Source organism: Haemaphysalis longicornis, unplaced genomic scaffold, assembly GCF_048455015.1.
Source record: "Haemaphysalis longicornis isolate Haplotype H1 unplaced genomic scaffold, Haemaphysalis longicornis Haplotype H1 scaffold_7, whole genome shotgun sequence".
Taxonomy (NCBI): Eukaryota; Metazoa; Arthropoda; class Arachnida; order Ixodida; family Ixodidae; genus Haemaphysalis; species Haemaphysalis longicornis.
This window is the reverse complement of record NW_027526422.1, coordinates 37,268,565-37,284,708: the sequence shown is the minus strand read 5'-3', so window position 1 is coordinate 37,284,708 and position 16,144 is coordinate 37,268,565. Positions and strand designations below refer to the sequence as shown.

The following is a 16,144-nucleotide window of genomic DNA, read 5'->3' as shown; positions in this document are numbered from 1 at the left end:
AATTAGGCATAAAAATGAACAAATATCCTGTTATAAACAACGGAAGTCCAATCTGATTTGCATCGTGCACTTGGACGTTAACGCATCCCAGCTCTCTTTGCACAAGCTTTATGCTGTACACGCAGGCTGTCTAGATTTCTCCTCGGTTTTGAAATCAATAGCTGATTGCATCTGCTGCACGCCTTTTCGGTGGTGTGTTCTGGCTGAGCTCTTTGTGTTGCTTTTGTTACCAGTGCATTTACCTAATTATGGGATCCAGAAGGCTACAAAAACCAGCGTGCGCGGTAAAATAACGAAAATGAAACGTTATTTGGGAGATAACACTGCAGGCATCTCGCCTAGAGCCACAGAACCTTGGCGGGCTTAATAGTTTTTTGCCTGCCGCTGTCTGGGCCTCCGCCCTACAGGCTGCCGCTTCCCAGGGACCCGGCGACGTGCCGCGGCCAAACAGCATGTTTCGGGAGCAACAGCCGTCGCTCATGTGGGCACAGTACCACGTGTTCCGCTTTCGAAAAACCAGCGTGCACGACGCTTTCTCGGCCGCTCAAAGTCACGTGACCTCCGTCTCGGCAAGGCCCCTCCCCCTCACGCTCTCGCGCCTGCGCCGTGACGCGCGCGCCAGGATTTGAAGGGGAAACACGAGAAAGGGAGAGAAGGTGTTTGCGGCGCCTCTCTCAAACGTCCCGGCTACCGAGCGCTCACAGCGCGTTTGACGCTCGACGCGCGCGCGTCGCCTCAACCCAGAGTCGCGTCCATCCTCGAGTTGACAGCCGGCCGGCCGGACACTCGGAGCCCGGACGTCCTCATGCCAGTGCACCCTCCACGAGTGCTCGTCCTCTTTGTGCGATGAATATGCTGGAGCTGCGGTGATGAGCTGAACGAACTCTTGTGGCACGTGCCTCGACGACCTACCTGAGAGCTCGGTTCAGCGATGCAGCACTTGCGGCAACGTGACTCGTCCTCGAACAAGCGCCGCTCTGCCGCGAGTCTCAACAGCTGGGGCTGAGGTGCCGTCACGAGCAACTCTGCAGTGGGACGATCGCCATGAACTGGATTAGACGGCGAACGTGGTGCGGCACTCTTTTCGCGTACGTCGCCGGGCTTGCCTTTGCTGGCGCACTGCGAGGTAAGAGAGCCTTGTTCGGACTAAACGACACCTGCATGGCGTTATTTCTGCACTGTCGGCTGTGCTAAGTCCTACTACGACTTTAAACCAATTTTAAAGCGCCCCTGCCATCGCTGCCATGTTCTCATGGTAAATAGGATGCCCCTACCAAGAGGCAGTTACAATACTATTAGTTAGAGACACGTTATATTGTCTGGCATTTAATATCTGAGGCCACAGCCATAAACAGCGTTTAATTTATTTATGCTCGAGTACGATTTCATGTTCCCTGTTAATCACTCCCCAGATTGTAGGAATGCAAAAAAGAACGGACAGTTATATCTAATTTTCTTCGAAATTTGACCCTCTCGAAGGCTTGGGTGGAACCATCACAAATTTATTTTTGCCCAACAGTGATGGGAAAATCACGCACTAGTGTGTCCGTAAGCGTTATTGAGGCCAATGTTTTCGTTTTGACGGCTCATATACTTTGAACATGTCCCCATAAAAGCGTAATTGGCGGTAATTTTAAACTACTTCTGAAATGCTCATGACAAACACTAAACATGTCCAAAATATTCAGGGAACACAGATCAAAAAAGACTCAGAGGAAACAAAATAATAAACGTATATAGTCTTACAAAGTCTTAACTGTGGTGCTCCCTTTTACGCGCGAGTCGAAATAGAAGTGAGAAGGGCATCGGAAAGCCGGCAAAGTTATACAATAATATAAGCGACTTACTTAGACCTTGGTGAGTAAAAAAATGGATCAAGCGTTAGAACCATATTTCGATTTTGTTCTCCTTTCTACGTGTTCCTTCGCTATCAAAATTAGAGCTACCTGATAAAAATCTTACGATACCTGACAACATGGTTTCTGAAGAACATTTATTTCTAACTTCTTCCTTTAATTGATGGCGGATGTCATAGATTCCTGATGAACCTGACAGCTATCGAACCCAACCAATTAAAACATGACTTGTCCTAAAAATAACAAGTTATTATAAAACACATTTTAGCCTGAACACGGTAATAATACATTTAAATTAAAGACTACATATTATGCGCAACGTTTCTACAAAATATTTCACACCAAGGCACTAAACGTTATTTACTATAGGCAGCCGAACAAGCGGTTTCCTTTTCTGGCCACCCACTGAAAGGCTAAGGCTAAACAAAAGAAAGTTTGTGTTCAAAATGTCAACACAAAAAGGAATAAAATGCAAAGAAATTACTAGAATAATCAAGCAGATGGCAATACATGACTTGTACGTGCATGTTTTGCGGTAAAAATAAAACGCAGAAACGAAAACAAGCGCTTGTGGCAATCCGGATAGAATAAGAAAAAATTCAGTGAAGTTTTTGCTGAAACAGGCCCCTCTTTCGCCAAAACACAGCGCACGCAAGAACACCGGAGTCGCTCCAGTTGCCGTACAATGTTTCTTTTTAATTGTACGTGTTTGCATCGAAGCGGCCAAGGCTGGGTTTAGTCATGTCGGAAAGCGTGATGTTCTGGTGCCGGGGGACCGGCTTCCCCATTTCTTTAAGTGAACGCTTAACAAAATAGCCTCAAAATTCAGGGGCTGCATTGACGCTCATGCTACGATGCAGAGTTTGCCGCGCTAGTACGACAAACAAAAATCATCGAATTCGTCGTGAGCTGTGACGTCGACATTTGATCCCATTCGACTGGCAGCCAGTGGAAACAACGTGGAAATATAGTCACTTGCAGAGCTTCTTAATAGTTCCCCTCGCCAATCAGTGTTGCATCACTGCCAACAATTCCTAAAATAAATTATCATTAACATGGGCTTGTGTATTTTCTGAAGAGCTGAAACGCACAACGGCATACGCTTTAAAAATACCGAAAATCATCCTCATAACGTGATGTTTGGCCCCAGTAAAACCAATACTGTAGCGGCCTGCACCCGGTAATCGAACAACTATTTTAGCAACCTATTTCCGATATAATGTAGTTTGAGTTGTTATCATGATTTTTAAACCAAGAGGAACTGTTGAATAAAACAAGGTGGCGTATGCCACTATCCCGACGACATCCAGTGCCTGGACCTCCTAATAATGAACCAACGCGATAACATGCCAACACTAGGAGAATGGTGGCGTTTCTACAAGTTGAGAAGTGTAAAGAGGGGGGGATAAGAACTATGTATTTTCAATTCTAAAAACATGAAGTCCTAGATCTTGCAGAAAAGTATATCCGTCTATCAAACGGACTGCACTCACAACTCCGTCTTTTTTATGCCACGGCCAAGCACACTCACGCTAAAAAAAAATGCTAGTACTCTTACAGTTCAATACGCAGTTATTCGAAGGGAAGTCCGGCCATTTTCTTGTGAACAGCGTATGTCACGGTAGTCCGCTACGTACACTGTAACTGCCATAAGGAGTAAAGATCACATAAAGTACCAACTGGAAACGGCGGAGGCCGAGCACCACCGCAAGCATTACTATGCTTTTCTATCGTACCATACTCAACGAGCGACTACGCTCAACCAATGGCAGTTGTCAAAGATACTTCGCCTGAAAATATGGGCCGATGGCTGCGTCAAGCCCCGCCAATAGCTCCCGTGCTTTGTGCACCAAAACCTACAAAATTGGGGGTCCGACAAAGACGCCTACGAGTTCATCTCGGCTGAAGAGCATCATGAATAACCTGGGCGAGAAGCTTACCGTCGCGGAGAGGAAAGAGATGATCGGTGAGGCCGACACTGGTAAGGACAGCCAGGTCAACTACAGAAGGTTTCTAACAACGCTGGCTTCAACGTAAAGAGGATTTTTTTTTACACTGAAGCTGTATGTAGCAACCCTCCCGGTGGTGGTTCATGTCCGTCCGTCTACGTGTGGCATTGACACGAAAAAAATTTCGTGTCCATTTTCTCACAAATGCTCCGTAGCTCTCAATATAATGTTATCTCTCAATATAATATAATACGGCGCAATATTATCATCATGAATTAGTGGTTCGATCACATCGAATAAAGAAGCACGAGGGCTCCGTCTAGGGCTCTGGATCCTTGACTTGCGGCAGCTTCCGCGACAGGTATCATAAAAACATTATGTTGAAATTTCCCGCTGAGACGACTCTGTCACAGCGCCGATTTTCTTTTACTTGTAGTTATTAGTTAGTGCACAGTGACGCTGTAAATAATAAGAATTCCCGGATGTTGTTAATAGATGGTCACTTACAGTGGGAGTATGGTTATAGAAACCTGATTGATTGATTGATTGATTGATTCATTGATTGTAGGGTAAACTTTAACGCGCCGACGCAACGCAGGCGATGAGGCGCGCCGTAGTGGAGAGCTCCGGATTAATTTTGACCACCTGGGGATCTTTAACGTGCGCCGAAATCTCGTACACACGGGCGTTTTTGCTTTTCGCCTCCATCAGAAAAGCGGCCGCCGCGGCCGGGAATCGAACCCGCGACCTCGTGCTCAGCAGCGCAACGCCTTAGCCCCTGAGCCACCGCGGCGGGTGGTTATAGAAACCTCCTGTAACTGTTGTTTTATCAATACCATTTAGAAACAAATTATTCGAAAATGAGCCGCTAAAACGACTCTACCATTACGCCGGCTTTCATCTGCTTTCTGCAACTATGTATTTCACAGTGAAGTAATTAGTATTGTGGGATTGACTTCTGCTGCCAATACATCGGCTTCTACCGGAGAAAAACGGACCGCCCATGTTTGCCGGCTTGAATAAAACTGTAGTCTCGAGCTTAATTAAGTAGGAAGTGTGCTCACTCGCAAATTACAAACAAACGTGTTTTTGTTTCGTGCACTCTCGCCTTAAACTGCGTCTCGCTCAACGCACATAATCATTCCAGCTTTGCTGCTCCCCTTTTTCGAAAAAGAGAAGAGCTGGGGAGCTTTATTTCTCCGGAGTAACGTTGCGGGTCAAAGAACCACGGAGTTCCTGTAGTACCGCAGGGCTTACTACGAAAAAGAAACATAGTTGTAACTTTTGCGCACACAAAAAACGAGGACTAAACGGAGACACGAAGACCAGCGCAGACTAACAACGGAAAGTTTATTCATCACTCAACACATATATACCCTCTTTGACCCGCCTTTCAGTCTTATTACGAAAAAGAAAATTCCGGCGAGTGCGCAGACTTTTCTCTGTAGAAGAGGTCTCGTCACAATTGTGTCAGTAACTGCATTACAAAAACAGAAAACAACATCAAACACTGTTTGATGTTTTGGCATTAATCGAGAACATGTTTTATCGCAAACGTATTTAACCCCCATTGCGCAACAGCCGTTTACGCACATCAATCGGATTTGTCTTTTAAAGTCTACAGAGCGTGCACTCTACCACATGCTTTATAAACGATACACAAAAGGTACCAAATATCCCTCGCCGTCACAGAAATGCAACGTGAATAACTTTGTGAAAGTTAATCAACTGAGTGGGAAAGTCGTGGGTGCGACAGATAACTGGTTGGAAAATATTTGCGGAGAAACTTCAGGCAATAGGAAATAAGATTAAAGAAATCTAAATAAACTGAGAATGCTAATTCCTCCAAAAGCCTGTCTTGCTGCTCCGTATTAGAAGTCATGCAGAATGAAACGAACATGGGGCTCCCGCAACGACGGGGAGTTGTTCACAGCACGCGATCAACACCGGTGTTTGACCGGAAAGGTTGGACGCGATTTGTAGTAAACGATGGAAATTTCGACTTCTATGACAAACCGATGAACGTCCCTCATCTTGGGGTGCGATTTCCGAGGTAATGCCTTGCTCTGAAGTCAATATTTCAGGCAAGGGAGTTATAATATGTCGTGGTAGATACTCTTAAGGTATAGAGAGCAAGGGAGTTATAATATGTCGTGGTAGATACTCTTAAGGTATAGAGATTAACGCGGGGTGCATATTAATCTGGTGGGGCGCGTCCCCACAGTGGCTTAGTGCCTGAGGCGCCATGCTCCCAGGCACCAGCTCATGAGTTCTATCTCTTCCGTGGTGGCCATTTTATCGTGCAAGCAGTGCATGCCGGATTCCCTCGAATATTTTGGTGTTTGAGGCCTCAATACCCGGCGTCGGTAGTAGCGCGATCAATGACTCAGTGCTTCCAAAACAGTAATCGCGGTGAAACGAAACCAGAAACAAAGTGTAGGTTTTAAAAAATATAGTCGAACCTCGTTATAACGAAGCAGAATCGGGACAGCAAACTAGTTCGTTATAACCGATATCGTTATAACAGTAGAGGTAAAAATCGGCTATAGCGAATCGACAATCTGGCTCGCGCAAAAATACGTGATACAAAAGCGCATTTTTTTAGGCTTCGAGCACACTACGCCCAAGGTAGCTCTTACCTGTCTCTTTGCTGCGTTTCGAGCTCAATGAACCGGTACATGAGTACGTGAAATTACAACAGAACAGGGTTCACTGTGTCGTTATTTATTCGATAAAGGATGTGACTGTCTGGTGGATACTCACAGCACTAAGCAGGATGAAGTTTTCAACAGTGTCCACGAACATAAGGGCCTTTACACTTCTGCAGTTTAGGACTACGGGGGGTTTTCCAATTAGCTTCTCAGCCTGCTGGCCCCACGTGTTTTCTTTATATCCGATAACGCGCAGCTCTCACGGTTTTAGTTTCATTATAAAAGAATAAGTGTCATTGAAATAAAGCGTGACCAACCAAAGTTTGTATTTATTTCGCTATAGCCGATAATTCGCTATATCAGTGTTCGTTTTAACGAGGTTCAACTGTACAATCATTCGTTCCAGATGTGAATGAAGCGCGCTCGAGAATTGCGGGGTAAAACACGCTGGGCAAGTCAAACCACATCACCTTTCGCTAGTCGGCTATAACCTCGCTTTCTGGAGAAAGGGAGGGGTTTGGCGACCGGGCGGTCGCCTTAATTGAACGCGATCCTCCGCAAAGCAACAAAGGTGGCGCTAGGTATCCCGCGCCACTCGTCCACCGAGAAGCTGTTAGGCATGGCCAAACACAACACGGTGGAAAAGTTGGTAGAAGCTCATCTGTCTACCCAGAGAGTGCGGCTCAGCCAAACCTCGGCGGGCCGAATGGTGCTGGCCAAGCTGGGCTGGCAAGAGGCCGACCACAAGGAAATGGGACCTTTACCCAAACTTTGGTCTCAGAAAATCGAAAGCAAACCCCTGCCCAAAAACATGAGACCGGGTCGCAACGACGGGCGCAGAAAGGCCAGGGTCAAGGCCCTCATCGAAACGCTGAGACAAGCGGAAGAACATGAAGATGGAACGGGGATCACCCTCTACACGGGCTCCTCTCTACCCAAGTTTTCGACACGAGCCGCGATATCGGTCACGACGAAAGACGCGCTGGTGACGTGCGCATCTGTCAAAACGGCGTTCCCGGAAGAAGCGGAAGAGGCGGTAATAGCCTTGGCGCTCACGTTGCCCAACGCGGGCAAAATAATCACGGACTCGCAAAAAGCGTGTGCCAGCTATAGAAAAGGGCAGGTGTCTCTGACGGCACTCAGAATACTAGAGGGAGCAATACGCCGCATACCCGAGCAGAAAGTCGAACTTATATGGACACCGGCTCACTCAGGGCTGGAGGGCAACGAACTCGCCCACCAGCTTGCCCGAGAACTTGAACACCGGGCGGACAAGCACGAGCCGCAGGCCATAACGACTTACAAGGACATCGCCAGCCACTACAGGGAAGGCAGACGGCGGTACCCTGACCCGCACAAGTCGCTCAGCAGAGCACAGCAAACGATCTATGGCCAAATACAAGCAGGATCCTTCCCGCACCCCTATCTCCAAAGGAGAATGTACCCTGAGATATACGAGAAAGAGTGTAGATTCTGCGGGCAATTGGGTACGCTCCGGCACGTCATCGGAGAGTGCGATTTCACCGAGGCAATCCCCGCACCCCTTACCCAACCCTCCATCACCCTTCCCACACCCCTTAACGAGCGATGGGAGACCTTGCTAACCAGCCCCGCCTTGGAAGACCAGCTCGTCCTGATCTCCAGGGGCCAGGCAGCCGCGGAAGCATATGGGTCCCGTGAAGAGGGAACCACCCCATCCGGCACGTAGTCGCCGCAATTTTGTGTGGCTAAATAAAGTTGTTCTCTCTCTGTCTCTCTCGTCTTAAGTATCGAATCATGCTAGTAGTTGTGCGTAGTTGTAATAGCAAGAAGTAGTCGTACAACGACAACAAAAAAGACAAGCGCATCAGCTCATTTCAGCGCCAACCCAACCAGCGTTGATTATTTAACTAGCGCTCTTTGTTCCCGCAGTCCAAAATTTCTTCAGCAAAGAATTGTTACATTTTCTTTCGATGCAGGCGAAAAACGAGAGCGGTGCCTGTGTGTTGATATTTCGGCACATTAGCTATCCGAGGCGGTGTAACTTAGTCCGTAGCCTTCCACAGAGGTGCACCTCTTAACCAAGGTGTATACCTTCGGCTCGTAGAACTTAACTTTGAATTGAAATTTGAGGTTACAATGCATCAGCATTCTGCCTAACTGCATAATTTTAAAATAAAATTACGAAATCTACTGGACAGATCTCTGCAATTTCGGGACTACGCCTGTCCGCGCCTCCGCACTGTATGGCATACCGCGTGAAGGTAGTGTTCCCACCAAAAACAAAAGAAGAATCTATGATGGGAGACGTTTAGCACGCTCAAAAGCAATAGACTTCCACTTAGTCTAACCCGCTGCGGTGGCTCTGTGGATAAGGCGTTCTGCTGCTGAGCACGAGGACGGGGGTTCGATTCCCGGCCACGGCGGCCGATTTTCTAATGGAAGCGAAAAGCAAAAATGTCCGTGTGTTCGAGATTTCGGCGCACGTTAAAGATCCCCAGGTGGTCAAATTTGATCCGGAACCCTCCACTACGGCACACCTCATCGCCTGTGAAGCGTCAGTGCGTTAAACCCCACAATCAAATCAATCCACGTAATCTAAGCGGGTACTCAAGGTAAACGTTATCTTTTTACGATCACTTGACAAAAGAAACGCTAAAAAATTACTGTGTAACGTCCCGCCGATGTTTTACGTCCGACGCGTGGGCTACCAATTTCGAAATAACGAGCGACCGGTGTTCGCCATTGCGCCGTTGACGCTGATCCGCCCTCACTACCGCCGCCATTGTCGCTTGAGCTGTGCTTCAGGCAGTAGCTCGCTGCGCGAGCGCCCCGCTCTGAGAGAGACGCTTGTTCGCTCCCTCCGAAGCACCGTTCTCACTTACCCCTATCGGAATATAGAATAGTGTAGCTACGTCTTATATAAACGCTGGCAATCTCTCTCGCTTTACTGCTAACTCCTCTCCTACCTGGTGTTCTCGCACATGCGCCGGAGGAGTTTTCTGCTTGCGCGGGAAAGAAACATTTTGCTTTCGCCTTGCCCCATAGAGATTCGTTTTTTTTAAAAAAAATTGGTTGATTCCTTTGTCATAGGAATCGGAAAAACACGAAAGTGAAATGTGCAGCGAAATCTCCAGCTGAGGATGACTTGCGGGTCGGCGGCTGTCTTGTGGGTGTGCTAGGCCAGCGACGTCCTGCTGGCGCGTTGCTTCGGCAAGGTTGTACTGGCGTCATTTCCGCGGTGGATATGGCGTCAGTGAAATCTGTGTATCTCGCAATAAAACACTTTCGTCTTAAAAATTACACCATCTTCCCGTGAGGAACCCTGATGAGAATGCGAAGCATCGTGGCGGTTCCGTGTGGTTTCATTGTGTTGCCGTTATGTTGAGTGATCTGGTTTTTACTAGCGCCAGAGGGAATTCCGCGTCCGGGTCCACACCGGTGGCAAAGGCACGCAAGTACTGTTGTGTTACGGTGAGTAGGCGGTGGTTCTCGATGCGCCGAAACTCGTCTATCATGTTCTTGTCGATGTTGTGTCTGTGGTAGAATCGGTAGTCTCCGTCAGCGTTGGTGAGGTAAAAGTTGTTGACATTGGTGCACCGGCTGAGAGCAATGTACACGCCCTCCTCTTCGCAGCTTTGTCTTCTCCTTCTTCTTCTTCGGCGGTTCCCCTACGGGAAGATGACGACGGTGGGTAAACGCGAACCTATCTCGTGATGGATTCTTTGGTTGGCCAATTCCTAGGGGCATCCTGCCACAATCAGCATCAGAGGCGCTCCGGACGGGGCTGGTTGAGCTGCAAGGCGCGTGGCGCTTCCCGCCACAGCTTTCCCACGGGAAATTCAACATCCTCCTCTAAAGTTTTCAGGTTGTCGTTTCCGTTGGCGTTCAGCTTCGCGTGCGTTCGTTGTATCAGTAGCTTCTTGACGTAGTTTGAATGAGTCAAGGGCATAAGGCGCGTTCGTAGCGCTTGCTCCTGTCCCGGATTTGTAGCGTAGTGGGAAGGCACCGCGTACCTCCCGTTGCGGCCAGAGAGTCGTGGGATCGAAACCGGGTGCCGCTAACTATTTCTTTTTTTATACAGTGTAGTATCGCGCAGCTGTGGGTGTAAGGAGGAGAGTTGCGCATGCGCAGTGTGAGCGCGGACGCCGACGCGGGACATGCCGAGACCATAAGATACTCCGCATCTAAAACTCACTGCTCTGGTGCAAAGGGCCCGCGCAGCCAGCCGCAGCCAGGGGATCCCGGACTAGGGATCCCCTCCACCGGGCGGGTGCCCTAACAACTGCACCTGTTGTTTTAATAAAGATTTTCCTCCTCCTCCTCCTCCGTACTATCACATGAAAGAGACGTGATGTTCAAACACGATCTGGTCTCGTATCACGTGGAAATGCGTTAGGTGGCACATTACTGCATTGAGCTCAGCGCGTCAACCAACATCAGGGACTTATTTTGTCGGAAGTCTATGAAATGTTAGAGAAACCGTCACTAATAACGCACATCCAAACAACGTGCAAGTTGCACCGCGGAATGATGTATATAAGAAACATCGCGGGAAGTCGAACGTATTTTTGGGCGTTTTGGAAACGACGAAGCGCCGCTATGCGAACATATTGTTACGTTGCGACAAGGTGAAGATGAGCCGAATATTGCACGATGGAGCAGCGATGTATTTGCATGAATGAACTATGTACAAGCGGTCATGACAGCTCGAGCTGAGCCTGTGCCACACACTGCTTCATCGTCGTTCCCGTGAATCCCTTGGAGCTATGCGCCATCGTCCTTTTTTAGCTTCCCGTAACGATATTTCAAGCGACCGGCACATCGAACAGGCGTTTTAGCCGCGAGACGTTTGTGTTGCACCAGCTCTTTCGGCTCTTCTAGTAAAGACATAAATAGAGCATGCACACCCCACCGAAGAAGCAAGATAGCAGCTTTCTTCCTGCTCCTTGTCTTCCTCCTCCTTGTCTTTCCTTCTTGTAGCAAAACAGTAATTTTTACTTTTGCTTAAGGGAAGCCTGCAACACTTTCTTCAACTTTTTTTAAAATCTTAAATACTCCCAGAACGTAGTAACCCAACACACCCAGTACTTAGATTAGGGGGTCGCAAAGTACCTCAGCCAAAAATTACTGCTCTGTGCCCATCAGATAACTCGAAAACTCGCTCAAAAGATTTTTCTCTCTTTAGCGGTGTTGACGTTCTTCGACGGCCCGAATTACGTCACTGAGGCCATGTTGAGGGCTGCTGGATGGTTTTCCTTCAGTTTCAGCAATGAACGCTTTCGGATAGCAACTTCAAAAATACAGCTACAATAACAAAACAAACGGGACGTGTATCTGGTGCGACGAGCAAATCACGCATGCAGGTCCCTTTAAAGCATGCAGGCGACAGAAAAGCGCTCTTTCGAACAATTAACCCTGCCGAAGATCAACTTTGACCCTGCAACCGCGTTTATTGGGTGTCTTGACCTGCACGGTGCTCAGAGTCGTTGGACGAGCTCGAGCGCAGCACCAAACGTGCGTGGCGTGCGATAGCGACGGAGGTGCGAGTGAGCGTGCGCTCCACGTTGTGTAGCCACGCGGGCCGCTTCCCCACCCGGCAATCTTTTAGAAACCACGGGCCGCGGGCGAAAGAACACTTGCCGCCGCCATCTATCATGCGCGACACGCCCGTCTACGACGGACTCGCACTTTCCAGCGCAGCGCCATTTTACACTTCCCCTTCCCCTTTTTTTCTTCCCTCAATAAGGACCTCGGAACAAACGCCCAACCTCTCGATCGCCGGTTGCTACAGATGCTTGGCTGTTACTTTCTTCCGTGCGGACAATTCGATGGTTTTCTTCGGGTTTGTGCGTACTGTGAGCAGGCCATATGTTTCAGTGGCATTTGTTTGCGAATGCGTGTTCCTGTCAAGGTGAAGTCGTTTCAACGGCTGCGGCCGATGTGGCTATGTGGCCCCTGAGATTGCTTCAATAAACTCGATTGAGTTATGGCTGATATCAGCTCCACTTTTAGGGGCGAAGCCCCTTAGGGGCTGGGGCTGCTGGCATCTCCTGTCGTCACCATCGCAATCGTCGTCTGATGTAGTCACGGTACTGAAACACCGGGAAACTCGGTTACGCCTCTCGCTTAAACGTAACGCGTACTAAAAAGAACACCGGGATACTCGTTTACGCCTCACGCTAGAGAGCTTCTGGCTTCAAAGACAGGAGACCTTTACAGCAAAGCGTTGTACGTCTACCTCCCAACGGTTTCATCTCCGTTGGCAAAAACTCCAAGTCGCCAAAAATACGCTCACACACTGCATGCCTCGCCCCTCCCCAGGTTTCACGTTAGTGGAGATGGCCCGGGATTTTTTTAGGTACTATACGCTCAACCGATTCTCTGCGATGAGCCTAAGAAGATTTAAGTAATTTAATAAACGCTTTCATAAATAGTTTGCCTAATTAGGAGAAAGAAGAAAAAGACGAAGTTCACAAAATGCCGCTTGCGAACTAGAAACGCTTATGTTTCTCATCTTCAGCCCTAGATTCGCAAGAGTAAAGGACTTTAGCTCTGCGCTGTGGTTAAAGGGCTGTACATGAAATTTGAATTCTCATGCCAGAGAGTACCTGAACTCATTTGTGCAGGTAATGTATTATTTAGAGGAAGTGCGAGGGTCGTTTGATACGTTCGGCGAATTTGATCAAATGCGCCACAGTTTTTGTGGTGTCGTGATGAGTGGTAAAGTCACTCTTTAATCTAGGTCGGGCGAGGTATTATCGGTGCGTGTGGCTTAATTTTTGTCTCACTTATGCCTGAAGCGAGCAGTTCGCCACTTGCGGCAAAAGTGGAAAGAAACGTGTTCCGCGCAGGAGGAAAACACTTTTCAAAGTAATGGGTGGCTTTGAAGATCAAAGCCGAGCAAGAATAACATCACGGAAACTGTGAACCAGCATTAAAGCTTGTTTTCTTTTTATGCCTGAGCTTAAAGCTGTCCCAAAAACAACTCACCATGAAACCTACGCTAAACGCCTAGTTGAGATCTTCACTCTAGAGATCGTGAAAAAAAAAAAAAACTGTAGTTGCATTCCTCTGTCATAGGAATCGGCAAAACACGAAAGAGAAATGTGCAGCGAAATCTGCAGCTGAGCATGATTTGCGGGTCGGCGGATGTCTTGTGGGTGTGCTTGGTGAGCGACGTCCTGCTGGCGGGTCGCTTCGGCAAAGGTGTGCTGGCGTAATTTCCGTGACGAATATGATGTAAGTGAAATCTTCATGAATCCTGGAATAAAACACTTTGTGCTAATAATCAGCCGTCGTGGTTGTTATGCAGGACCGCTGAGAAACAAACGTTGCGCGTGATAGCCAATTCAGTAGGCATCTAGACTTCGGTGAGTGCACGAAGAATAATTGCAGAAGAACTTGTGTGCGCTATGAGAGCAGCGCCTGTGCCAGTGCGGACAGCGCCAGATGAAGGTGCTTCAGAGAAAAGTTGGCATTTTTGGTCAAAAATGTAATCGGCACTGCCTTTATAGACTACTTTCAGTATGAGAAATAATACAAGCCTCTTTGATCGACACGGGCACCTCATCCCTCTCTCTTGCGAACTTGAAGTTCGGCTGGATGTGGACGCGCTTCTCCGGATTTAAAATCTCGCAAAACGGAGTTTCTCGCACGCCCTTCGCACACCGCGCCAACCGTGCGTTGAGCTCTAACCGCCTCAGTGGTGCCACTTACACTGGCTGCATGCTTTTTTCCCACACCAATATCGCCACATTGTCGGCATCGTTCCGATTGCTTCATTTTTGCCGCCCACTCGGCCGTGCATTCACCACACACTTCATTTCACAACGCATAACTGGACGCATCGAAACGTCGTTTGGCGGGCGCGTAGTGCGGCAAAGGGGGCGAGCCTGGCTTCGACTTGACGTCTCCCCAGCAACTATGGCTGCGTTCCAATTCGCGGACAGTTTGGTAGACAGGTTACGAAGCGGACTAATTATACGTCTAAAGGAAGCTGAATTGGAACGACGCAGCGGTCACCAACGCAGACGACAACTTTGTAGCCGACATGTCGAGCAACGTAAGCAGCAAGTTTCGTAAATAATATTACTGGTATTATTTCAACCATTATGTGATTTAAGAACTAAACAAAAGCATCTTCCCCGCCAGTAAATTATGTTAAGTATTCCAATAAAACAAGTTGATTTGTCACAACATTAGTACACAAAAAGGTGGCGCTGCCGTCACTTACTGGATCAAGACAGGAAGGTAGCTTGCATCGTTCGAATTGGAACGGGGCTTAACATGGCGGACTGTCCGGGAAGACGGCAACGAAGCCGTCTAAAAGAGAAATTGGAACGCACCCTATGTCGCAGCGATGCGAACGCAGCGCCACTGTAGCCAATACCACAACTGGCTTGGCTTGCGCCAACTCTCCTAACGCGCTTTATCGTTCTCTATTATTCTGTAGTCGAACTAGTAAAACATCAGACGCGTGCTCGGAAGGTTGTGGATTCGGGTTTCACCGCGGCACATTTTTTTCTTCGATTTATCTTTTCAGTAGCAATTTTGCAAATTCCATTTTAGCGCGAAAAAAGGCCGATGTGCATCTTCTAAGTCCTTACATTCTACCTCCTCTGCTCGTACTTTCTATAGGCATGGCGCCATTCCCCCAGTCGGTACTGTCAGAGTAAATGACAATGACGATATAAATGGTCCCAGCATGGCTGTGAAGCAACTATGAAGATGGGTGACAAGGTACAAACCAGACATGTACACTCTTTGCCAAAATTTTTGGGCCAATCCTAAAAGGCTTAGGATTGGCCCAAAAATTTTGACTTCAAAGAATTCAAAGAATCGGCTTTACCTTTAAATGTGGCAAAAATCTTATAAGACAGTGAGAAAGAAAGGTGTTTTTTCTACCTTTCCTGCATAAAAAGATTCATCCTCGATCAGGACGTAAGCTTGTGCATTGAATTTTTTGCAGCCTGCGCGTTTCCGGCATGGCCCACAAAATTTTGACAAAGACTGTTCGTAACGCGTGACAAGAAACTAGTTACTTTTACCTAGTTACTATTTTCGGTAAAGGGTAACCTATTTAGCTCATTTTAAGGCCAATTACCGAGTAACAGTTTCTGGTTACATCTAAGGAGCAACATGTACAGCACCGCTTAAATGTATGTATGTATGTATTTATTGTTCTTCGGAAAAGGAAGATCCACCAACAGGCGTAAATTGGGTCGCCTAGGGGGCGGACACCGGAACGCCAGCTGGTGTAGGGGGGGATAGAGAGAAAAGAATACATAGGAATATGAGGATAGGGGAGAAGGTTGACATTACAATGTATATAACACACACAAGGGTAAATGGCCTTGTTTTTATTCAAACCTGTACATGCGTCTATAGGCACATTGCGCTGATGTTTGCCTCGAAAGCAGCAGCGCCGTCGTCTAAACTCTGGTGGTTCGAGGCGTCATTTCTATTGTGAATGATGCCACGCTCATCACGGCCTCTTGTCATAGCATTCAATTTACGCAAGTGTCGGCGCTCTGCCCGAGATTCCAACAGCCGGGATTATCTCGATCCGAACACGGGCACCCACACAAAAAATGCATGTGGATAACGTCATGATAACAAAGGCCGAGACGAACGAATAGTTTAGGTGGCGCACATGAAAAGACGTTAGTCATTGATATTGAAGCCGACCAATCAAATTGCAGATAAT

The 16,144-nt window shown here is 47.8% G+C and overlaps 1 protein-coding gene across 1 annotated transcript in view; it reads left to right on the top strand.

Moving 5' to 3' along the window:
* Window positions 1-719: 719 nt before the first annotated feature.
* The window catches only part of LOC144147403 (lachesin-like), a 164,723-nt gene continuing 149,298 nt past the window's right edge, over window positions 720-16,144 (top strand). Inside the window, exon 1 of the mRNA XM_077679527.1 lies at window positions 720-1,126. Coding sequence (XP_077535653.1) covers window positions 1,045-1,126 — 82 coding nt within the window. The 5' untranslated portion in view covers window positions 720-1,044. The remainder of the gene's footprint in view (window positions 1,127-16,144) is intronic.